At 41.8% G+C, this 25,754-nt stretch overlaps 2 protein-coding genes across 4 annotated transcripts; one reads left to right on the top strand and one right to left on the bottom strand.

Moving 5' to 3' along the window:
- Nucleotides 1–3,326: 3,326 nt before the first annotated feature.
- Nucleotides 3,327–16,469, top strand: LOC136675672 (uncharacterized). Of its 2 annotated transcripts, XM_066652365.1 has the most exons (21): nucleotides 3,327–3,490; nucleotides 5,178–5,268; nucleotides 5,818–5,883; nucleotides 6,027–6,193; nucleotides 6,559–6,725; nucleotides 7,102–7,157; nucleotides 7,282–7,419; nucleotides 7,657–7,761; nucleotides 7,925–8,167; nucleotides 8,706–8,797; nucleotides 8,881–9,069; nucleotides 9,438–9,620; nucleotides 11,012–11,110; nucleotides 11,334–11,423; nucleotides 12,021–12,135; nucleotides 12,999–13,117; nucleotides 13,344–13,457; nucleotides 13,543–13,609; nucleotides 13,995–14,088; nucleotides 14,395–14,563; nucleotides 14,996–16,469. In XM_066652365.1, the coding sequence occupies exons 1-21, from the start codon at nucleotides 3,446–3,448 to the stop codon at nucleotides 15,176–15,178; spliced, it is 2,592 nt and encodes an 863-aa protein (XP_066508462.1). In that variant the 5' UTR covers nucleotides 3,327–3,445; the 3' UTR covers nucleotides 15,179–16,469. The 2 variants fall into 2 exon arrangements, with proteins under 2 accessions (XP_066508462.1, XP_066508463.1); XM_066652366.1 differs by lacking the exon at nucleotides 5,818–5,883.
- LOC136675673 (inositol monophosphatase 1-like) lies at nucleotides 15,064–25,201 on the bottom strand. Of its 2 annotated transcripts, XM_066652368.1 has the most exons (10): nucleotides 25,129–25,201; nucleotides 23,256–23,356; nucleotides 21,715–21,848; nucleotides 21,509–21,613; nucleotides 21,359–21,404; nucleotides 19,852–19,960; nucleotides 19,192–19,300; nucleotides 17,555–17,706; nucleotides 17,047–17,183; nucleotides 15,064–15,188 (listed from the first exon to the last, which is right to left on the bottom strand). In XM_066652368.1, exons 2-9 carry the CDS (start codon nucleotides 23,316–23,318, stop codon nucleotides 17,053–17,055), a joined length of 849 nt encoding a protein of 282 aa, XP_066508465.1. In that variant the 5' UTR covers nucleotides 23,319–23,356; nucleotides 25,129–25,201; the 3' UTR covers nucleotides 15,064–15,188; nucleotides 17,047–17,052. The 2 variants fall into 2 exon arrangements, with proteins under 2 accessions (XP_066508465.1, XP_066508464.1); XM_066652367.1 differs by lacking the exon at nucleotides 15,064–15,188 and having other exon boundaries at nucleotides 16,521–17,183.
- Nucleotides 25,202–25,754: the final 553 nt, after the last annotated feature.

A 25,754-nucleotide genomic window follows, 5' to 3' on the forward strand; every position in this document is an offset into this window, starting at 1 on the left:
TTCTGAAAACGTTATGAAAAATATGGGATGTGTCTAGATGATTAGGGGAAATAGTAAACAGAGGAAGTCTCAGCTGCAATGCTCTGCAGAAGCCAACATCATTATAACAAACATCTAAAAATTTACAGCAACCCTATTATTAATCAGATTCCTTAGGATTTGGTGTGAGAAGCACTGGAGCCACAGCTGGGCTCGGTTTTATGGAGCTGTATAAGCCACATACATAATCAACATTGTATACAAATGAATCAATATGAAAATCAAAAGTTCGACAATCAAATCAAACATTTACTGACACCACAGCCAGAAGCCACTGAAAGAAGTGACAGCTTGAGAAAAAAGTGTGTGTGTGTGTGTGTGTGTGTGTGTGTAATGAAACATTCTCCTCTTGCACCAGTGTTGACTCCTCTGTCACCCACAGAGATATTGTGTTAGCAAAATTAACACAGATGACAGAAACAAAAGGCAGCATACAGCAAAAACAGCTGTGGCCTTTTACACACACACACACACACCAAAATGGAACTAATTCCTACTTTCAGCATTGACTGATCAAAAAATGCTAATGTGGCTAACAGTGAAAGGAAGTAAAGAGGAGCTAAAGCTAACCTTGGTCTCTGTGTAAAAAACAAAGATTTATTAAAATTAGCATCTAAACCATTTTTTAAAATCATAACTAGCACAAAAACATATATTACTTAAACTTGTAATCAACACTTTTGATATATTAGTCATAATTTAGTGCTACTAGCCACTAGCCTCAGCTGCGGTTGTTTACCACAGTGGCAAATATCCCCAAGTACCATGAAGTTCTGTTGGTACCAGGCTTAATCAGGCACTGACTTATAATCCAGACCCTTCAGCACTGGACCAATGAGAAATGGGAAGGGAAATAAAGCACAGCCCCAGTTTTCTGGTTCCATTTTGTGACCTAGAGCTTAAAACCTGACTGTTACTTTTCAGATATTAGTGATGATTTAACTCGATAGAAAAGTCTTGCAGAAGGAACTCTTCACGAGGCACACATCCATCTTCAGTTTTGAAATAGTTTACTGTGGAGAAATACATAGCTTTGACTACAACACCCATACCCATGTTGTACTATCTACAATCACCAGTGTACACACACACACACACACACACACACCTGTTTACATGTAGTGTTGATAAAAGGCGAATTGTGTCTAGGACCTTTAACCATGGCATTAAATCCTTCAGATGTCTGGTTCCGATCACCTCCACTGTGAGCTATTCTCTAGGACAAAATCACTCTGAATGACTTGGTCTTCATCACAAACATTCAGTTATGCAGAATATTTGGGGAAAAATATCTAGGTAATTCCACTTTAAATGGACGTGTGGTGGAACAGAACATGCCATTAATGTCATTACTAATGTCAAAGTAAAAGCAGATAACAAGTAATGATGCTGTCAATAACGCATTCATTGTTCTGTAACATTCTTTTATCTTGTTAAGAAAAACATTCCACATTTTTTGGAAAGTTTGCAGAGGACAGGCAAAAGCAACTCTACATGCCACAAAATAGCATTAGCTTGTTAAGCCCTTAGTGCCTTTCTTTATTTCAGGGTTGCCAGTTGTCCCTGAATCAATACAAATGCTGTAAACGCTGAGGGTTTTGTTTGATACAGGCAGTAAAACTCTCCATATTTAACCCCATCAACTTCCATTCTCCTCCAAGTTCAGTTACCTTGACTTCAGAAGCGCTACATAGTGCACTTATTTTAAGAATGTTACTGCCCCCCAGTGCCATTTTCCCGGTACTGCAGGGTTGGTTGTCTCATAGTCAAGTTTAATAGTTTTATTAAAATTACGACCAAGAGTTGTTAGCGAATTTCTCGTTAATGTCCGTACACCAATGGTCTATTGTAACATCTGCATCATTGAAATGATTGAGATGTAAACAATGAACTACAGTTTCTTACTCAATTTCCCCTGAGACACAGGTGAGTGAACGAGTTTGTTTGCACTGTCTGGACAACATGGTGGGCCTTAGATGCATTAGATGGTATGTAATATCCCACAGTCCAAAAACACACGTTGCAGGTGGATTGGAGACTCAAAAGTGTCCGTAGGTGGGAGTGTGTGAGTGAATGTGTGAGTGTGTGTGTTGCTCTGTGAAGGACTGGCGTCCCCTCCAGGGTGTATTCCCGCCTTGCGCCCGATGATTCCAGGTAGGCTCTGGACCCCCCGCGACCCTAAAATTGGATAAGGGTTACAGATAATGGATGGATGGATGGCATTACAGTATTAATCTCAATGGAGCCAATGTACAAGGTTTAAAATGGGCTATGGGCCTGATATATGCTTTGCCCTTTGGCAAAGCATGCACCGCCAACCAAGAAGGCTAACCCAGTAAACAAGGAACGTCCCTGGACGTTCAAAATAGGTCTAAAAGTAGTCTGTCTGTCAAGGACATATTTTAAACGTCAATGTACGTCCAAAATCCATCTTAATAAGTTAGTTAAGTGGTGACCAATAGATACTGTATCGTTTTATACAAGTAATTTATTTCGGGACCAATTAATAACGTCAATGGACATCCAAAATACGTCTAATAGTCGTCTTTTCAATGTCTGCGTTTGGACGTCTTTTCAACTTTCATTTTCAACCTTAAGAGAACGTTGATTAGACGGCAGTCATTACTTATTTCAACGATGAATCAACGGCTAAATGTTTACTGGAAAGTTAATTCTATCAAATAAAATGTTGGTAGCACGGCACACTAAACATTGAGCAATGGCAGGGATTTAACAAGCTCAAGCAATGTTTTGGTTAGATCATCCTTTTCACTAATATTCTTTGGATAGACATTATATTTTCAGAAGGTAAAAATACCATAATGCCTTAAATGCCATTCTGCTCATTCGTCTTAATTCAGCATGCACAGATCTATGAATATGCACTCCATAACCCCTCCAGCTGAAGCTTGAAACCTGGCCCTGCAAGTTGACAGGATTGGTTCCTTAGGCTTATGATGTCATAAACACTGGCTGCCTTAAACTGCCTGTTTGAAGAGTCTGTGAATCAATGCAGAAAGGCTCGCCCATGGCGCTGACTGCTTAATTCACCGGAGGACGTATGAAGTTAGACAAGTATGCACTAAGTTTTGATTTTTGGGTAGAACACAAGCGCAGTTTAGGATATACGCAGGTTTCTGTGGTAACTGGCAGTTTCGCTGATCTGTAACTCATCCGCCCTCACAGACAGCAGTGTATATGATTTATAGATCTTGGGTGTTCACACTGCAGCTAAAGACGAGGGCGGTCGAAAGAAAAGCGAAACTCGCACTGTGTGTAAACTTTGAGCTATGAAAGAACATGAGAGGATGAAAGTACACTCCAAGCAGACTTGCAGGCAAACAGCACTTTGACACGGCGTCAGCTCGTTTTCTGAGGGGCTTTGGGGGCGACGTTAGTTGAGGTTATGTCGCGAGTGCCTCCGGAGTCGGAGTATAAAATACTAGCAGAGGTAGGTCTGTCATGTTTGTGTTAGCAGGCTACGTGGCTGTGCTAACTGGCTAACCCTCGGCTAGTTTGTTACAGAAAGCTGTAGCTGCTTAGCCTTATAAATCCAGTAGAGGATACGGTTTCAGCAAAAATGTACGCGTTTTGTCCAGCTAGGGTAGACTTATAGCACACTGTATTCTCGTTCAGTGAGAAAGGGAATTGTCCACTAGCCTTAGAGAATTGACAGAAATACTAATAGCCTAAAGTTGAAGATATCTCCATTTGAGAAGTCAATTGCGTGAAAGAAATTGGATTGAAGGACTACTCAGGGCAAAATTAAAAATTGTAATGTAATTGTAATTCCCTACAGAAGTCACGAACTTCTACACATCAATTTATCAATTTCTATATGTTTTCAGGAGATAGCTGATAACTATTCTTACATCTTGACTATGTACGGTTTGATTGGTAAAACCGAAAAATGATATTACTGAGCCAAAGGAACATATCTGCTACAATACAGTGTCTTTCCACTGCTGCGAACCGTCCTGTAAAGTCTGAAATAGTCCTTCAACTGTCAGAGCTAGTCGGTAGAATTTGGCAGGGGTATAGTATCGTGTCAGATGTCTTTTAAGTATTTCTCTCTCTCTCTCTCTCTCTCACACACACACACACACACACACACACACACACAGAGAGAGAGAGAGAGAGAGGCTCCAAAAAAGTGGCCTGGCTCTATGGTCTGCTTACCTCAGTAAATTTGTATCTCAGAAAGAATTTTTGTGAATAGAAGGAGAGAGCTGTCGCTGAATATTGTGTGATATGAAATTATGAATCTAGGGAGCTCATGAGACACAGGCCTCATTCACAAGTTTTGGATTTTAAGTTTCAGAATACTATGCTCCCTGTTTTTGATCATTAAAAATGATGTTCAATGGTTTTGGCACAAATATAAGTCTATAACGTAGAAGACATGCCCATCACAGAGTTCTGATCCAGGTCTCTTTGGATATTCCAACGTAAACATGTTTACATTTACATTAATCCGGAATCAAGGAATGAAACAACACACATTATGAAAAAGTCTTCTGCACATTTTCTGCAATTAAATAGTTCCAACAGAGATGTCCCCAACTTCCCAAACCTACCATATTGGAGCTTAATCAAGTGTGTGCATCAGTTTTTAATGTTGCTGATAGATTCATGGCGCTTCTGGAACATGTTTGCTGAAAACAACAACAACAACAAATTGTAAATTCTTGTAATCCAGTTCTAATTTGCCAAAAAGATACATTCATTCATTATCTGTAAGCGCTTATCCAATTTAGGGTCACGGGGGGTCCAGAGCCTACCTGGAATCATTGGGCGCAAAGTGGGAATACACCCTGGAGGGGGCGCCAGTCCTTCACAGGGCAACACAGACACACACACATTCACTCACACACTCACACCTACGGACACTTTCGAGTCGCCAATCCACCTACCAACGTGTGTTTTTGTACTGTGGGAGGAAACCGGAGCACCCGGAGGAAACCCATGCAGACACGGGGAGAACACACCACACTCCTCACAGACAGTCACCCGGAGGAAACCCATGCGAACACAGAGAGAACACACCACACTCCTCACACCCACCACACTCACACCCAAACATTTTTAAAAGTTGCCCAGCTTTGATAGTGATCTCACTTCTTTGTCTTTGTTTGCAGTGTAACTATTGCTACCCAGCTGACGTTCTGGCTGATGTCAGAGAAGTCACAGCAACTTTTCCAGATCTGCAACTCTATGTGGACTACTACTGTAAGTTTGTATTGTAAACTGATAGGACTCTAGCGATATTTTGTTCTTCACACTCCACCCCACACCTCCCACCAAAAATAGTGGCACCATCAGAACATTATTTTAAAAAAAATAACAAACCTCAATGATAATATGTTCAATGGCGTTATCAGTACTGATCTAAAAAAAACATTTAAATCATATGTTACGCTAATCAATGGTGAATGTAATGTTTGCCCCCATGTTGCTGGTGTTTTTGTAGTTTGACCCTTTGAACCAGCCTTAGTTCCAGCTTAAACCTTGCTGCTCTGTTACAGTATGCATCATCCTCTCATTCAAACACAGATATTAAGTATACGGTAATAAACAAGGAATTCCAGAGTGCTACAGCTGCATGTGTTAAAATAACATTTTATATATCTGATATAGACTGTAGTCTGTAATTATAAAGTGCTCCTGTGTGGTCAGTAGAAGGTGCAGTGAGTGTAGAAACAAGGAGGTGGTCTTGTTATGGTTGATTGGTGTGTTTTCTAGATATAACTAATGACTTGGTCTGTTTCACCTATACAGATTACCCAAACAATGAACGAAAGAAACTGGTTAATTTGTGTGGCATCGTCCCCATTCTTTATGAAGGTAATTTCAGTGTCCAAAATAAATTACAATTTCACAGTTTCTCCAGCAGCCTCCGGTATGATGCAACACATGAAATGTGCTGTTTCCAGCACCTTCAGAATGTGATGCAACTTAACAAATGTAAGTATTACTGATTCTTGAAGGTAACAAGTACAACATCCCAGTTTGCATCTGGATCCATGAGAGGCACCCCCAGGCCCCGCCTCGCTGCTGTGTTTGCCCTACCCCCTCCATGATAATTAACAGCAAGAGCAGCAGTGTGGATGCTCAAGGGCATGTGCTTCTTCACTGCCTCAGCAACTGGAAGTCTGTGAGTTCACAGCTCTGTTATATCTGAATATGTCCCGAGCAGTACTGTTTTAATCATTTAAAATGAATAGTTCAGAGTATGACATATGGAAAGAATAACTTCTTAAAGTACAGCCTAACATTTAAATCGTGGTGTTTTTATCTGCCAAATCTTTGTTTGTTAGGATTTAGGTGAAACTTGCAGAAGCTTTTTTTTGTGTAGAGGATGTTAACTTGCTTTCACTTAAAGCCAGTAGATAATGTTTGCGTACAGCTGTGTACTGTTAGCATTTGATCATTTACAGTAAAATACAGATATATATATACAGTATATAACAGTAAATGGAGTATGTTTCTATCTATCTACACTTGTGTGTACCTTCACAGGGCTGGTCGAACCTCTCCATTGTCCTGGAGGAGATGGTTGCAGCATTCCAAAGGGAAACACCCCTTTTTGCCACTTTTCCAGCCAGAGCTTCCAGGCTACCTCCCAGCACAAAACACCCACCTGGAGAATGGAAGGATCATCCCAAACCTGTTTCTACTAAAGACAGGTCTGTATTACGAGTTAAAGCACTGAGGAAATGAGAATTGAAGACGATTATTGACCAAATACGCCAGGATTTGACCCAAAAACATATGGTATGGCAAGTCATAGACATGATTGTGGTGTCATAGAAAGTTTGAGCAGCTTACAATTAATAGTCAGCCATTTTTCTGAAGTACATCTCAAATTGCTTCATAGACTCTTAATGAACCAGGTAATGCTCTACAGAACAGGTCTCTCAGTGGGGGACAGGCATCTTTGTAACCCGCAGGTGCCAGTATAAGGGTTTTCATGATGTGAATAGAGTTGCTGGAGCCAACCCCTGATTGCGCCTTTAATTAACCTATTATTACATTCTTTTGCTTTTGGCCTCACCTGAGCAGTAACCCTGTGCAGAGGAAGTCCTCTCATCCTGAAATGAACCAGTCTGTCAGCAGCAGTAAGATCTCATCCATGTTTAGTGCTTGTTTGGTCATTTTTTCCTTAGTCGATTTTAAACCACAGTTGCTAACTGATCTGAAACTTGCTTCAACCTCACAGAGCTTTTATTGGTTTCTCATTAGCCCTTCCTAAGGGTGCAGGAGAAGGCAGCGGTGTAAAGAGATCCTACACACAGGAGCTGCTAGACTTTGGAATCACATTTGGAGCACCGGACGTCCAGAACAACCCCCCAACAAATCCATTCATCACAAGTGCCAACGGTAAAGCCTAATTTGTTTTAGATATGTTTGCTTTCTGGAGATACTGACAATGAAGGGATATAAAAACAAAGTGTAATACGAAAAAAAATGTAATACTTTAATTAGGACAGAATACATTTTTCAGGAGTGTGGGGAAAATTTCTTATGTTTATCGAACATTGTGACTTAGCTTTGTTTTCTGTGAACAATTGACCTGGAATTTGTTTTCCAAGACATTAAATATTTTTCTCTTTCTAGCTCCAAACACAAATGCCTCCAGTGCAGAAGATATTGACAACCTTTTTAAGAGTCTTCGGCTAGAAAGGGTAGTTGGAATATACGAGCTTGACCACAAAGACAAAGGTAAGAACATCCTTTTAATTGTAAACCTCCGTGTGGAGTTCCAAAACAATTTGAGAGACACATAGGAGATTCCTGGGATAATAATCTGCAAATAATTAGTAACATCCCAGCATTCCCAAAGCATCGTGAATAACAGAGAACTGCTTGGACTCTTCTCTTTAAGACGTTCCTCATGCTTGGAGGCAGAGTCAGGCGCAGGATGGTCGCCTTGTCCAGCCAGGGTTACTGGATAATCATCACAAGGTTTTGGCCAGCCACCTCCCTGTGGGAGTGTCTCCGAACAGGATGAAGAACAAACTCACAATTTACTTCCAAAGGAAACAGAGTGGTGGAGGGGAGGTGGTGGACGTGACGTACCCTTCAGCTCAACCAGATCAAGCCGTGATCACCTTCAGACACTATAGAGGTAGATGTATCTGACTTCCAAAACTGTGGTTTTCAGTCCTGGTCCTGGTGCTCCGGTACGTTGTAGTTTTCTCCTCACTCAAACACACCTACTCACTTCAGCTTCGGAGGGGGTTGTAATAAGCTTGTTAGTTGCATCAGGTGGATTGGGAGCAGAGGAACGTCTAAAATGTACAGGGACGTGGGCCACCAGGACCAGGATTGACAGCCACTGTTGTAAAGAACCCTCATGGAATTTAAAGTCATGAATATTTGACTAGTTATGTTTCTGTATTGTTTATTTTTTTGGGGAATTTTATCAGTGATATTTTACTACAAATAGTTTTAGTCTTCAAATGTATTTATAATTTATAATATATCAAAATGTACAGGTCTGTCAGGGGTTAATCACAGTGTACACAGTGCCATACGTTTGGGCATCCCTATAAAACACAGTGATAATTGAAATGCCAATATTTACCAAATGTTTGTGTTTATTTTTGAACAAATCTTCTGTAACTAACATCCATCTTTGTTTCTGTAAACATTTGCTTATGCAGATGCAGAGCATGTTCTAATGGAGCCAAAACGAGTCCTCGTTGTGGACGAACGACCAGTTCTCATCCATTTAAAAAAGTTTGAAGATGCTCATGTAAGTAGATTAAAGTGGAACTGACCCACGCAGCACACTTTCCTTCAAGTGTTTCCTCTAAACTCCGAGCCCTCTGCCAGCAGGTGTCTGTCCCAGAAGGTGTCAGCGGTGAAAAAGCAGATATGTTCAGGAGCATCCTGAGTATGGAGGGCTGCAGTTTCAGCCCTTCGGACGTTCTGGAAGCGGTACAGGCATGCCGAGACTTCCCGTCCGCTCTCAAATACCTCTCTCATGACTGCCCCATCTGCCAGGAACAGATGTCCTTCAGTAAGGTGAGTTAACTCTGAGCCCTTTCTTCTCAAGGTTAGCAGGACTGTTCTCATTCCCGGTCTGGGGGGAGTTCACCATTTCACCTGCTTTAGCGAACCTGATACATCACATTTTTTCAATGTTAAAGTCATGCTTTTCCACTAGCAACATATGATTAATCACCCTTAACGTCAGTATCTTCCCAAATATTTAAATCTGTAAATACAAGCCCAAACCACCTCTCCACCCACTCTAACCAGTCTGCAGGATCTTAATGAAGACCTGGATGTGGTTTGAGTGATTCAGGTCAAAGTATGACTTTATAAAGCAGCGATATGTAGAAAATAAACTTTTTAGTTCTCTGTGAATTGGTATCTTCCTCTGTTTTTAGATGATCACCATGACCCACTGTTCGTGTACGTTCTGTGAAAACTGCTTCAAGGCCTACTTCTCATCTGTGATTAAAGAGAAGAGCATCGTCTATGCGGTTTGTCCACTGTGTAATCAGCCTGATGTTCGAGGTGCTGGGCGCAGGGAGGAGTCCATGGAATATTTTAGCCTGCTGGACACCCAGGTCTGCTGTTTTTGACCTTCGTCTCATATGCTATGCAACTGAATGAGGCTTTCACTGTTGTATTTATTTGTTTTATTCATTGCATCTTGACCTTCCCTAATTCCTTAATAGTTTTAGGATGTTAGGCACAATAGTGCGGGAAACACACCTAAATCCTTGCAACCACACATTGCATTTGAAATGTTGGATTATTTATTGGCTTATTTTTAAACCACTAGGTCTTTCCTGGATGTTGCTTTTATGCCCCTGTGTGATTTTGTCACTTGTTTAAAATGTCTAGACAGCTACAGGGGTTGGACAATGAAAGTGAAACACCTGTCATTGTAGTGTGGGAGGTTTCATGGCTAAATTGGAGCAGCCTGGTGGACAATCTTCATTAATTGCACACTGCACCAGTAAGACCATGTGCATCCAATGGTTCAAACACTGTGTCCTGAAGGCGGTGCCGTGTATCAGGACGACAACGCACCAATACACACAGCAAGACTGGTGAAGGATTGGTTTGATGAACATGAAAGTGAAGTTGAACATCTCCCATGGCCTGCACAGTCACCAGATCTAAATATTATTGAGCCACTTTGGGGTGTTTTGGAGGAGCGAGTCAGGAAACGTTTTCCTCCACCAGCATCACGTAGAGACCTGGCCACTATCCTGCAAGAAGAATGGCTTCAAATCCCTCTGACCACTGTGCAGGACTTGTGTATGTCATTCCCAAGACGAACTGACGCTGTATCGGCTGCAAAAGGAGGCCCTACACCGCACTAATAAATTACTGTGGTCTAAAACCAGGTGTTTCACTTTCATCGTCCAACCCCTGTATACCTGAAGAATGCAGTGACAAATAAAAAAACACAAGCTCAGGAACATCAGGGGGAAAGACTGACTAGTCAGACAGAGCAAAGCACAAGCCAGATTTACCCTAAAAATAAAATATAACCAGAGGGAGGTCTGGAAGTAGGAAGAGTTCAGGATGAAAGGGACATCTGGGAGTAAACTTTACCAGATTATCAGCTCAGCCTTATGTCAGCGCTCTAAAAGGAGTAAACAAGACTGAACTGTGGGAGAGCTGGCCTTATTTAAGGAGAGACCTGGGTGCTGCAGGTTTAATCGTGATTGCTGGAAAGGAGCTTGTTGTCTCCCTCTGATGGCAGAGAGTGTTCTAACAGGTTACCATGTGTATATAATGTTTGTGGCAATACATGGGATTGTGATTTAATTTGCAATTATTTTCTATTAATAAAGGACAGTTAGTTGTGGTTGTGCTTTTTAAAATGCTGTGTAAAATGTAAATTGTTCAAAACTGTAATATTTATATGAATCCAGTTCATCTTTCATCGCTAGTGCAGAGCATTATATACAGTGTTGTTCAATTTAAACTCTGTCGCTCACAGATCAGGCATTACCTGGATCCGCAGATCCACGAGCTGTTCCAGAGCAAGCTGAGGGACCAGGCTCTGCAGGAGATGCCCAACTTCCGCTGGTGTGCTCACGTAAGGAGTTCTGTTCAGGCTCTAGTACACCTCCACTTTCAGGAATGCTTCTGTATAATATCATGGCTGAAATTTTAATTAAAGTTAGTGTAGACCAGACAGCGGGAACGCGTTTTACCTTTATGCTAACAGCCCCCTAGTGATTACCATTCACTATTAAAAGCAATAGCTTTTGTTAAGTAAGTCTCCCTCCCTTTCTTTCCTTCCACTTGGCACTTGGCAGTGTTCTTTTGGGCTTCTCCACGAGGCTGACAGACTGAGGATGGATTGTCCCAGCTGTGGAAAGAGCACATGCTTTAATTGCAAGAATCCTGTAAGTACAGCTTCTGTAAGATCCCAGTGCACAATGTTCTGATTTGCAATTACATTATATAAGCTCTACTAAAAGTGCTAGTTGCTTTGTTAATTATAAATGGAAGCTACCCCTTGAGGAGCCTTATGCATTTAAAAGCTTCCTGTTTTTACATATTTTTATAAATATATATATTTTTAATATCTTATAAACATATTTTTAAAAAAGCCACTGGGCTTTTATGATCACACTCCTTCATTTCTGAAGGTTCACTGGGTAGGATTTTACTTAAACATTACACATTTAAAACCATTGTGTTTTTATCACTGACCGCTACCAGGAAGAACTGAGCCTTGGTCGTTTTTTACTCTGGGCTCATGACTGTTTTACTTTTGGGGGGAGGGTAGGAAACTGTGCTGTAAAAGTGAATGACATTATGTAACTGTAGGGTTGATCCCTGGAGCAAAATTACCAAACCTTACTTAGTGTTCCTTTAACTGTGTAACTCTTGATTATTTTCTCTCTCTCTCTCTCTCTCTCTCTCTCTTTCTTTTTTTCTTTATTTTGTTTTCCATCTGAACATATTTATATGTTCATTACTCAATGCCTGGTTTGCAGTGGGCTCCCCAGCATGAGGGTCTTTCTTGTGAAAAGTTCAGAGAATGGCAGAAGCTCAATAGCCCTGAATATCAGAACTCACGTCTAGAACTACTACTCAGCAGGAACAAAATAGGTAAAGTATGAAGTACTGAAGCTAAAATAATATTCCAGTTTCATTTGTGGTATATTTTTAATATTTAATATTAATATTAATTATTTAATATTTTAATATTATATGTCGTGTTATGCTTTTACTTTATTGTATATTATGTAATGGGGCGACACAGTGGCGCAGCAGGTAGGGTCGCTGTCATACGGCTCCAGGGTCCTGTGGTTGTGGGTTCGAGGAGTTTGTCTATGAGGAGTTTGGTGTGTTCTCCCCGTGTCTGTGTGGGTTTCCTCCGGATGACTGTCTGTGAGGAGTGTGGTGTGTTCTCCCTGTGTCTGTGTGGGTTTCCTCCGGATGACTGTCTGTGAGGAGTGTGGTGTGTTCTCCCTGTGTCTGTATGGGTTTCCTCCGGGAGTGTGAGGAGTGTGGTGTGTTCTCCCTGTGTCTGCGTGAGTTTACTCCGGGTGACTGTCTGTGAGGAGTGTGGTGTGTTCTCCCTGTGTCTGCGTGGGTTTCCTCCGGGCGACTGTCTGTGAGGAGTGTGGTGTGTTCTCCCTGTGTCTGCGTGGGTTTCCTCCGGGTGACTGTCTGTGAGGAGTTTGGTGTGTTCTCCTCGTATCCGCGTGGGTTTCCTCCCATGTTTCAAAATCAGTAGGTGTTAGGTGGATTGGCGACTCAAAAGTGTCAATAGGTGGGAATGTGTGAGTGTGTGTCGCCCTGTGAAGCACTGGCGCCCTCTCCCGGGTGTGTTAACGCCTTGCGCCTAGTGATTCCATGTAGGCTCCAGACCCACTGTGACCCTGAACTGGATAAGTGGTTACAGACAATGAATGAATGAATATAATGCAATGGTTTAATGCATGTGTTTTCTCTCTGTTTTTCCACAGATTGTCCAAAATGCAAGTTCCGGTTCTTTTTGTCGAAAGGGGGTTGTTTACATTTTAGGTGTACTCAGTGCCAGCACGAGTTTTGTGGAGGCTGCAGTCGTCCCTTCAGAAACGGCCCTGTGAGTCTTTGCTTTTCCTCTGAATCATCACTGACTGATAATTCAAGGTGAGAATCATTTCTAAAGTATGAAGAGAGGTGGAAAATTTATTATTTTTGATACTTAAACCAACAAAATGTATGTTTAAGTAATTAATTAAACACAAAATGTTCCCCTATCAGAGACTTCAGCTCTTTAACTGAAAATGAGACTCGTTTTTGTTATTCTTTTTATTTGATGTGTGTAGGCGTGTGATTTCTCAGCTGAATGTGGTACTAAGGGTTTACACGCCCACCACCCCAGGGACTGCCTTTACCACCTGAGGGACTGGAGTGTGACCAGACTCCGCAATCTGTTGCAGGTGGGTGCTACTGCTTCCTCTAAGGCTCTGTTTATGACGTCCTGTCCGTTTCATTGTCTCAAACGACCTCTGCTGTTTTTTCCAGAGCCATGGCGTAGCACACCCGCTCATGTTCAGACCGAAGGGTGGTTCTGTGGAGAGGGGTCGGAGAGGTATTTGCTAGCACATGTTTAAAAGTTTAGATGCATGTTGTCACTATATGCTTAGGAATATTATGTCCATCTCAGACCTAATGCTGATTTCTTTAAGCCTCAGAAATTATTGCTTGGAATATTAAAAAATTAACTGTTGGTTATATGTGGTAGTTTATATATTAACATAAATTACATAGTGTAGGATTTGCTGTGCTACTTCGTCTATAAATATTTCAAAAAATGGAGATGGAACTGGGCTTAAAATCCCCAAATGTAGTTGAAATACTGTAATTTCTGTAATTTTTTGCATTTCACATCCTCCCCATATTTATTTATTTATTTATTTTTAACTTAAAGCTGCTGTGTTTGAAAGTACACTGACTTCCAAATTTGTGTGTTGTAGTTTTGTGCGCAGTGTTGGAGCATAAAGAGGCGGGAAGCATGAAAGAAGAACCCTGTGGGCGTCCAGCGCTGCCAGAGTACAGTGGTTACTGCACGTATGTGTAACTTTGCAGTGTATATAATTGTTTATCTCATGGGGGCATCTCTCAGGTTTGGCAGCTTTGCACTTTCTATTTTATTATGCAAATTGATCGTACTACTCAGAAAATATTTCTAACTGAATTAAGTCTGGTGTCTGAATTTTGCTCAGGGGTTTTATTAGAACAATATTAGTTTAGCATTTCCCCTAACTCTACTGGAAAGAATAATCCTTAATAGTTAAAGCAGTAAACACTGAACTGAACACTACATTGACCTTCCATGACACCGTCAATAATCCGCTTCCTGTTTTTATGCTGAAGCCTTCATTACAAGGAGTGTCTGGTGGAGCTGATTAACCAGAACGGACTGGACCCTGTGGTGCTGTTAGACGAGCCAGAACTGCGGGCAGAGCTGGATCGCTGGAAGATTCCCATACCTGTAAAACAGCCCCTGGAATCAGAAAGGCTGTACAATGAACGCCTCAGACAGGTCAGACAGACATGGAGTAATTTTAAAATCTGTCAGCACAGAGAGGGATGGACTGATTTAAAAAAAAAAAAAAGGGGCTAAACATTTTTATTTATTTATTTATTGAACAACGTATAGTGAAAAATTTCCCTCGTTTAACACATCCATGTAAACTAACAAAATAGTGCACACACACCTGGAGCATTGGGCCGCCAGCCCCAGTGACTGAGGAGCAGTGAGGGTTTGGTGCCTCACTCCAAGGCAAGGAAGAGACAGCAGTGTTACCTCACTTCCCAACTGACAAATATTTACTAATCCTTACTCAGTTTTATAAACATTTTAATGTATCAAAATAGAGTAAATACACCTTCGAGTGGTCAGCGATATGTTTATACTGAGAATTGCTTTTTTTTTATTGTTGAAAACAGGTGTTGCAAATTTTTGTCTTCTCAGATCTTGAAGGAGAGAGCTGGTTTGTCCCGTGTTGCAGCTGCAGGATTACAACCCCCAGCGCCTTTGACCCCCTCTCCATCCCCCTCCTCTCCTCCAGTCGCCGGAGCTCCGTGGTATTCCGTCCTAAACCCAAACAGAGCTGTACCTGAGGACTCCCAACTACTGCTGCTGCTCCATGACTGAGACAAGGGGGCTGTTCCAGAAGCAGAGGTTTATGATTAGGTCAGTTTTTCCCAGAGTTAAAGACCATCCCATAGTACTGTGGCATAGCTCTTTTTTCCTACATGACACACGTGACTCTGGGCTTTATTTATCTGGCTACACTGAGGACTCCATCACACTCTCACATTCAAATACAGTGTGTGTATGACCAAAACTAACCGGACCTTATCTCATCCACCTAGGGTAGAATGGCACACGCTATAGATATTAAACCAGGATTCATTACGGGTGACATGGTTTTTATTCATCAGGCTTTACACTCCAGCACATTAGATTTAAAACAAAGGCTATGAGAGGAACGTGCAGAAACTATGGGTTCATTTAAAGGAGCAACAGTGGTGTAAATATTCTGTTATGAAATGGCAATTGAACTGACACCTAGTGGTCACGTACCCCCAATTTATTTCACCTAGAATTACAGCTTCACAATCATTGATACGTCACTGAGCTGTAATAGTGAGAATAGTCTCTGTTGTTGATACAGAGGGTAGGAAATCACCCTCCTCCTCGATTTCAGGACAGTGCTGTAAAAGTGAATTATACTCCGCATGTGTAGGGGGAGCCCAGAAACAACACCACCAAATCTTACCTAGTGATCCTTTAAGTATTTCTCCCTCTGTGCGATTCAAAAAGTATGTCCACACTATAGCAGTTATGGCAGTCTAAATACAAAATGACTTTGGTTTATGATTGTTCTTTACATGATATAAATGCTACAGCTCACAGTTGGACAGCCAATTATTTCTGATCCTATAAAACAGGATCAACGTGAAAACAAATTGGTAGCAATATGGTCATACACACACTCATTAAAACCAATTCTGCACATTATCCTCAGTCACTGTAGTAAATCCAGTGTGCAGGAGTGACCCGAGCCAACCGAGTAAAAACGCTTCAGTCCTAATATTCACCGACCTGGAGTCGAGTTCTCTCCCTGCCGTTGTAATGCATTAATGAGTGGTTTAATACGGACAGACTGAATCATTCATTCGTTCATCCAGCTGCACTCAGTCTGCTTTACCACAGTGGAATAACTCCTAAAATCTCAGTGTTCGACTCCATCACTGCAGACCTTTTGTAGTAAGCGTTTTTTTTAAGAGAATAACTGTTTTAATATGTTATTAATCAATACCCATGAATGCCATTAATGAGCACAGGAATGCACTTTTTTGATGCTGTGAATGATGTGCTGCAGTGCGACATTTTGAAACTAATATATTCTCTTTAACTTTGTGAATAACTGTGAAAATAAAAGGTTTATTTTTTTTGAACGTGTCCAACTTTGAATTTCCAAAAGAACACTGTCAAAACACGAATAAATTACAAAACACCAATAAAACAACCACAATAAAAGAATAAGGATGCACTATATCAGGTTTTTCCATATGGACTGAACATTGCTCACAAAATATTAACATGAGACACGTTTTATTTATTTAACTGCGCTGATAAAACCTTTAAAACTTAACATTTTCCTCCTTATTCTTTTAAAGTTGACCGTTTTTAAATTATATTTTTTGTAATAGTGCTAGAGGTAGATGTGACGTCATAAATGACCCCCCCTTCAAATAAGAACCATACATGTGACATTTCTTTGTAAAATCCTCTTAGGTCTGAATTTACATTGTTTGTCGTCCTCCGTTAAAAATAAGTGAATCAGTTTTTTTTTGGCAGTTCGCTCAAGCTGAGCATCCATTTTACAGTGAAATCGCAGTGAAAAAACAGTGTTTCATGTTTAATTAAAAGCGAAAGTCCATTAAATGATTATCCCTTAAATTGACAACAGAGGATAATTAAATATTTATAGAATCTAGTAAACAAGTCTAGACCTGTATTCATTCTGTAGTCCCAGGAGGAGCGTCGTCTCTGAGTGCAGGATATGCCTCGATCTCTTTGCTGATTCTTTCTGCTATGGTCTTGTTATTAGCAGCAATGATTCTCCTGGACATCAGGTCCATTGGTCCACCTGCAGAGCGTTCAGTTTCCATTACTATCACTGAAGTTTGTGGACAGCTGCTCATGCAAACTCTTAGATATGAATGTAATAACCCTCTGCGGAGAATTAGTGAGGTCAGGTCCTGATGGTGGATGATTAGTTCTGGCGCTGATGCACAACTGCTCCATAGAACACAGCTTTGCACCTATGTAGCTGACATGGTGAGCTAAAGATTACAGGCAGCTGCTGCATTTCATGTTTCTCTAAGGGGTTTATATTAGCTGTGCGCACAATTCAGTATTTGTGTGTATAAAAGTAACAGTATCTTTTATTAAAAACGTTGTACCTTAAATAAGCATCTTTATAATCTGCCTCTGGATCTCTCTGAGAGTGATTCTTACCCTCAAGGTCCATGAGGACTCCTCCTGCCTCCTCCACGATTACTGCAGCTGCAGCAACATCCCAGCAGTGGACGCCGATCTCGTAGTATGCCTCCACACAGCCAGAGGCAACCAAACACATGTTTATCGCAGCTGACCCTGCACCTCGCATCCTTAGAGCAGAAAGGGAAAGAGAAAAATGAGCTCCTATTCTCTAAAGATATGACAAGTTCACAATGCACCATGCATTAAAGGGAACATCTACGATTGTGGGGAAACGCAAATCTCTGTGGGTTCATGTTTAGGATTTCCATTTCTTTTAAGGTGGAACGGTATTTGAGAAGAAAGAGAAAAATGACAGTTGTTCGAACGTAGCTGAAGTTTAACTGTAAGATATTATTCACGGTTTGAATTACCACAGAAACCCATTTGAAACTCAAGTTGTTTCGTTTTGTAGCACTTTCTGTAATTCAATTATCAGTCTCCTGAGTTTGGAGACATTTCCACCTTAAAGGAACACTAGGTAAGATTTGTGCTTTTGGCTCCAGGGGCTCCCCCTAGTGTAATTCATTTTTACAGCACTGTGCTGAAATAAATGGGTGGTTTCCCTCACTCTTCCATAGTACAGTTTCTGCAGTTCCAAGCCCTGAGAAGCAGTGAAAGAGGCTCTATTCGCCCTTTTACACATCAGTAAAGCATCACAGTGATTTTGAACGAGAGACGGCTATTCTCTCCCTTGGGCCGAGAGAAAGCCTAGCATGACGGACTGAGACAGTTTGTTTTTTTTACTAATTTATAGACACTGGAGCTTCATAAAACAGACTGAAGAGTGAGCAAATGGTGAGGAGACATCCGGATTTTATAAAAAGTGATTTTGATTACAATCGTAAGTGTCACCTTAAGATTTCTGCACCATTTTAAGAAATATTTAGTTTATTTGCTGAATTTAAAATTTCAAGCTCATTTAAGACTCATTTCAAGCTCATTTCAAGCTTATTTTCTGAACACTCATAAGCAGATGTTTCTAGTACGTTCTTTTAGAGGATGTGTTATATATTCAAAGAATATCCTTCTGAACAACAGGTGTTCAAACATTTGCACACACAGGGGTTGGACAATGACAGTGAAACACCTGGTTTTAGACCACAGTAATTTATTAGTGCGGTGTAGGGCCTCCATTTGTGGCCAATACAGCATCAGTTCGTCTTGGGAATGACATACACAAGTCCTGCACAGTGGTCAGAGGGATTTGAAGCCATTCTTCTTGCAGGATAGTGGCCAGGTCACTAATTGATGCTGGTGGAGGAAGACGTTTCCTGACTCGCTCCTCCAAAACACCCCAAAGTGGCTCAATAATATTTAGATCTGGTGACTGTGCAGGCCATGGGAGATGTTCAACTTCACTTTCATGTTCATAAAACCAATCTCTCACCAGTCTTGCTGTGTGTATTGGTGCACTGTCGTTCTGATACACGGCACCGCCTTCAGGACACAGTGTTTGAACCATTGGATGCACATGGTCTTACTGGTGCAATGTGCAGTTAATGAAGATTGTCCACCAGGCTGCTCCAATTTAGCCATGAAACCTCCCACACTACAATGACAGGTGTTTCACTTTCATTGTCTAACCCCTGTAGCTGTGTGTTTGTTAAACTCACCCATGCACTGGCAGACACAGAATCTTCCTCATGTTGGAGAAAATCTTCTCAACCACTTCAGGATCTCGGTCTGAGCCAAACTCTGTGGCAATAATCGATTGATTGATGTCTGAAAAAGAAATCGGATTAATGAATTATTAATACATACATTTACATATTACTTCACACATAAACATATGACTTCAATCATATGTCGCCCAAATTGTCACATTACGGGAAGAGGACATTTAAGGTGGTGGAAGAAGAAGAAAATAACACAATAAATAATAAATTAGTTCATTAATTAAAAAATGATTCCAAGTGATTTTGGAACATTTCTATTGGGCCATTTTTCTTAAAACATGAAGTAAACATAAGCATTCACAAATGGTATATAGTCAAAGTCATTTTTTGTTTGAGCTGATTTTAGAATTTTTATTTAATCTTGGGATTTCTCTTTAAACACTATTCCATAATTCTTATCAAATGAAGGTCATCAGTGTAATGTGGTTACATTGAGAGAGTGAGGAGCTGAGATGTGGGCACCTTCAGTGTTTAAGGGGATCAAGATAATATACATTTATTCTTTAGCAATATATAACTGTAATCTCATTAAGTTTTGTAGAATACACCTGAAGAATCCTGAAGCAGGTCAATGGATACGTCTGAGAAATGACTGACCTTTCTGGTCTGACACCTGGAGAGATTCTCCGTTGCAGAACGCTCCTTTTCCTCTGCGAGCGGTGTACATTTTATCCTCTATACAGCTGTACACCACTCCAAACTCCAACTGCAGCACAAGCACGAACACAGAACTTTACAGATGTTTAAATCCATTGAACATAAAACATTCACAATTCTGTAATATGGCAGCAGGTAGTGTCGCAGTCACACAGCTCCAGGGGCTTGGAGGTTGTGGGTTCAATTCCCGCTCAGGGTGACTGTCTGTGAGGAGTGTGGTGTGTTCTCCCTGTGTCTGCATGGGTTTCCTCCGGGTGACTGTCTGTGAGGAGTGTGGTGTGTTCTCTCTGTGTCTGCGTGGGTTTCCTCCGGGTGACTGTCTGTGAGGAGTGTGGTGTGTTCTCCCTGTGTCTGCGTGGGTTTCCTCCGGGTGACTGTCTGTGAGGAGTGTTCTCCCTGTGTCTGCGTGGGTTTCCTCCGGGTGACTGTCTGTGAGGAGTGTTCTCCCTGTGTCTGCGTGGGTTTCCTCCGGGTGACTGTCTGTAAAGAGTGTGGTGTGTTCTCCCTGTGTCTGTGTGGGTTTCCTCCGGGTGACTGTCTGTGAGGAGTGTGGTGTGTTCTCCCTGTGTCTGCGTGGGTTTCCTCCGGGTGACTGTCTGTGAGGAGTGTGGTGTGTTCTCCCTGTGTCTGTTTGGGTTTCCTCCGGGTGACTGTCTGTGAGGAGTGTGGTGTGTTCTCCCTGTGTCTGCGTGGGTTTCCTCCGGGTGACTGTCTGTGAGGAGTGTGGTGTGTTCTCCCTGTGTCTGCGTGGGTTTCCTCCGGGTGACTGTCTGTGAGGAGTGTGGTGTGTTCTCCCTGTGTCTGCGTGGGTTTCCTCCGGGTGACTGTCTGTGAGGAGTGTTCTCCCTGTGTCTGCGTGGGTTTCCTCCGGGTGACTGTCTGTAAAGAGTGTGGTGTGTTCTCCCTGTGTCTGCGTGGGTTTCCTCCGGGTGACTGTCTGTGAGGAGTGTGGTGTGTTCTCCCTGTGTCTGCGTGGGTTTCCTCCGGGTGACTGTCTGTGAGGAGTGTGGTGTGTTCTCCCTGTGTCTGTTTGGGTTTCCTCCCACAGTCCAAAAAACACACGTTGGTAGGTGGATTGGTGACTCAAAGTTTCCGTAGGTGGGAGTGTGTGAGTGAATGTGTGTGTGTGTGTGTGTGTTGCCCTGTGAAGGACTGGCGCCCCCTCCAGGGTGTATTCCCGCCTTGCGCCCAATGATTCCAGGTAGGCTCTGGACCCACCGCGACCCTGAACTGGATAAGGGTTACAGACAATGAATGAATGAATGAATTCTGTAATGTATGACTGGGCAATATTGCCTATAATTAACATCACAATATTTTTAGGCGATATAACAATAAACTCTAAATGAAAAGAAATGATCAATTTAACCCCTTGATGCATACTTACACAAGAAGTATAATAAGATTGAAAAGGACTGAAATAGTAAGTATGCGGAAAAGAACTTACCTTCTTATTGACAGCAAAGCCAATACAAACAGCAACAAAAGGGTATCTGTAATACATTTTAAAAAAGCAAAAACTCATCACACCATGAAGACAGTGCCCACCATGTACAAGACTGTAATGTGCTCTATATTAATATATGATTTGCAGCACCCATGCACAAAATTTGTGGTTCCATCCACAGGGTCAACTATCCAGGTCGGACTGTCTGACAGAACACACGGCTGCCCATCTGCCACCGACTCCTCACCGATAAACCTGACACACACAGGAATCAAGGCATTTACAGTGGTGTAATAATAAACAGTAGAATAAGGTACTTTGGTATTGAGGAAGGGTGAAACTGACTGTCACGATACCCATGCTCAGGGAACTTCTCCTTCACTGAGGCGATAATGAGCTGCTCCACTTTCTGGTCAGTCTTAGTCACCAGGTCCACGGAGGAACTTTTGCACATTACCTTCATGTCATTCTGCAAGGCATCCCTTATGATCTGCATTACAAAAAAGAGAGAGAAAGAGGATGTGAGACAGACAACACTCCAGTATTTTACAGCATGGCTATGGACAACAATAGCTTTACAAAAAATAAACATAATAATCAATATTATTGATATTAATATTATAAACTAGCAGGTAGTGTCACAGTTACACAGCTCCAGGGACCTGGAGGTAGTGGGTTCAAGCCCCGCTCCGGGTGACTGTCTGTGAGGAGTGTGGTGTGTTCTCCCTGTGTCTGCGTGGGCTTCCTCCGGGTGACTGTCTGTGAGGAGTGTGGTGTGTTCTCCCTGTGTCTGTGTGGGTTTTCTTCCGGGTGACTGTCTGTGAGGAGTGTGGTGTGTTCTCCCTGTGTCTGCGTGGGCTTCCTCCGGGTGACTGTCTGTGAGGAGTGTGGTGTGTTCTCCCTGTGTCTGTGTGGGTTTTCTTCCGGGTGACTGTCTGTGAGGAGTGTGGTGTGTTCTCTCTGTGTCTGCGTGGGTTTCCTCCGGGTGACTGTCTGTGAGGAGTGTGGTGTGTTCTCCCTGTGTCTGCGTGGGCTTCCTCCGGGTGACTGTCTGTGAGGAGTGTGGTGTGTTCTCTCTGTGTCTGCGTGGGTTTTCTTCCGGGTGACTGTCTGTGAGGAGTGTGGTGTGTTCTCTCTGTGTCCGAGTGGGTTTCCTCCGCGTGCCTGACTGTGAGGAGTGTGGTGTGTTCTCTCTGTGTCCGAGTGGGTTTCCTCCGCGTGCCTGACTGTGAGGAGTGTGGTGTGTTCTCTCTGTGTCCGAGTGGGTTTCCTCCGCGTGCCTGACTGTGAGGAGTGTGGTGTGTTCTCCCTGTGTCTGAGTGGGTTTCCTCCGGTTTCCTCCCAAGGTCCAAAAACACACGTTGGTACGTGGATTAGGTGTGAGGGTGAGTGAATATGTGAGTGTGTGGCCCTGTTAAAACTGGCGCCCCCTCCAGGTTGTGTTCTTGCCTTCCAGTGATTCCGGGTAGGCTTCGGACCCTCAACCGCGACCGGATTAGCGGTTTCAGACAATGAATGAATGAACAAACTGTGAGCACAATCAGAGACTAGAAGCTAGTTACAGAGCTAAATATCTGGACTGAATTACCAGGCCACAGATATTTCACTCAGGCCTGGTCCACATCTGGATTTTTTTAAAAGCAGTTTATTCCTCTGTTTTCAAAACAATAATGTACAATGAACATCTACACCAGCAGTTTTAAAGTAGAACATACTCAAATATGCAACAAGGGGACGCCAACCACCAGATTTTATTGCGTGTGTGTTTGTGAGACAGAGAGAGAGAGAGGGAGAGAGAGAGAGAGAGAGTTAGTAGGTTTTGTCTGTTTACATCATAAATCGTATTTTTCAATTGTAAATCACAATCAGAGAAAAATCCATATTGCACAACACTCACCTCTCCTGCCTTCTTGGCCACAGCCACAGCATGATCCATGGCGTCCTGCCAAAGATCAGGCATCTCGCCTCCAACCAGCTTCCTTAAATAAAATAAAAAACCTGTAAAAACAAATAGAATTTAATAGAATTATTTCCTGAAGAAAAAAACAAGAGGCTAAAGGATAAAATCGCACAGACATTTAATCCATAAAACACAGCACTGTACCTGATGAGCAGCAGCTGCTCCGTTCATGCGTTCATTCTTTAATTCATTACTAGAAAAGATGGATTGCTATGTAAGGCTAATACAGCTTCTTCTTAAGCACTTTTCCATTATTCCTTATAAAGTGGTTTGGCTAAAAATAATTCCCTGTGTCACTCCCTCTGTGTTCTCTCCCTGTCTCTCTCTCTCCTTCTGTCTCTCTCTCCCAGTCTTTAATGGGCTTAAGTCCCTCAGCCACACATTGCTGGCCTCCACGCTCCATTTGCGAGCCTTTGGAGCTTATAACACTGAGAAAGTCTGAAGAAATCGGTCTCATCCATTCCATTAAAACCTCACAGTTTTTTCTGAATGGCTGCTGGCAGCTGTAATATGTGAAACTTAGACCATGGACGATAGACTTAAAGTCAGTGGCCTCTCATATATAACTGTCAGAGGCTGGGTCCATGAGTACAATTTGGAAGAATTTGAACTTTTCTTTCCAGTATTAAAAGGTTTTGCTCTGTTCCACCTCATTTCTTCACATTTTAAGGGTCTATTCCAGCATAATTTGGTACTTGAGATGTAAATAAAGTCGTTCCGAGTGGTTTGAAGTGTAATGGGTCATTGTAGAGAGACGTGCTGATTCTGACTTCTTTACAGTTATAGTGATAACAACTACTTCTACATCACTAATATAGGCTTTTTAATTCCTATCCACAATCACCAGGGAACTTACACTTGTTTTCTCAGTTCTGTATGTAATACTGCTATTGGTAAAACAGTAAGAAGTCTGAAATATAAGCAAGAAGCTCTCCTACATGAATATATTTTTAAAATATGTTTAAGACCACAGATCGTATACAAAATGTCCTGTGAGGTAACTACACCTTAGCCTTTATTCAGTACACAATGATGAAATTAGTCCACACATTTCCACCAACCCCTCCGCCGCTTGCCTACTACTCCAAAGCCCCGCCCACAAGCTTACAGGATTGGTTCTAAAGTTTGTGATGTAAGAAACCCTGGCTGTCCAAGTTGGCCCGTTCAAAACTGTCTTTGAAACGCTGCAATATAAAAGCAGACCCCCACCTGTGATGCTGTTAGCCTTGTTAGCATGTGTGTGTTGGTGTTTGTAGGCTAGAAGATGTAGACTTCTGCTCCTACCACAACCACTCTGAACAATGAGTTAGTTTTATTTCACTTCATTCAAAATAATGATGTGTATGTGAAACTTCGCTGTCTACTGCTGGTCAGCTTTGTAGCTTACATTTTATCATTTTTATACCAAAGGAAACATGGGAACTGTGCTGAATTTACCTGCAAATCGACAAAAAAAGGGTCCATTTTGTTCTGGTAGCTTTAACTAAGGCTGTATATTTGGTGGTTGTTTAGGCCGCTATTAGTTTAATAAAGTAAAACACTTCTATTTCAGTATTTGTTTAAAATGCTGATCTGTACATATGCGGATGAGACCAGTTTCCACTGTGTATGTACAATAAGGGCAATCCCTATGTTGTATATGTCAGCACACATTCACTTCCCATATTAACTGGAGCATTTAGACGCTTAGTAACCGCGATATTGCGGTGGGGTCGCGTAAACAAATAATAAACGAAAAGAAAGACGACATAATCATTGAAATAAGGATTAAAAATTAGAAAAATAGAAGACAAACAAATGACTGACTTACCCGACAGGTCCTTGCCAACAGGAAACGCTTCCTCTGAGAAACCAGAAACACCGCCAAGACACAGAGAGCAGACGTCGCCCCCTAGCGGATAGTGTTCATATCCGATTCGAAAATACATTTTATTACCATGGCCAAAGGTTTGTAGACACTACTTATGGAGAGCGAGATATTTTAAGGTGCACACATTTCTGTCACAGACGTTTAGCTGCGGAAATTCAGCTTGGTAGCTACAGTCTCCACAGAAAATTAATGAAAAGAGCTAAGCGCTAGGTCCTTCAATGCCAAGCACCCGTGGGACCAGAACAGAATTGGCTTCTGCATGTGTGCTCTAAAATCCTCACAGCAATGTTCCGACATGGTGTGTTAACATTCCCGAAGAAGTAGAGGATGATACTGCAGAAAAATCCCTCAGTTAACATCACATTTCAGAAGAAATTTAGAATAAACACAACCTTTGGAGAAATAGGCTTCTGTATACAATGTGATTTTTTTTTAAAAATGAATGTTTCTTTATACAATTGAAACATTTATAATGTATTTAATGAAAAGCTTTTTACAAAGTTCAGCCGTCATTTGAATAAACATTGCTTCACTCCACCAGACATTAGCCCAGTCCCAAACGGAGC

The sequence above is a fragment of the Hoplias malabaricus genome, chromosome X1 (genome assembly GCF_029633855.1).
Source record: "Hoplias malabaricus isolate fHopMal1 chromosome X1, fHopMal1.hap1, whole genome shotgun sequence".
NCBI classification, from domain to species: domain Eukaryota; kingdom Metazoa; phylum Chordata; class Actinopteri; order Characiformes; family Erythrinidae; genus Hoplias; species Hoplias malabaricus.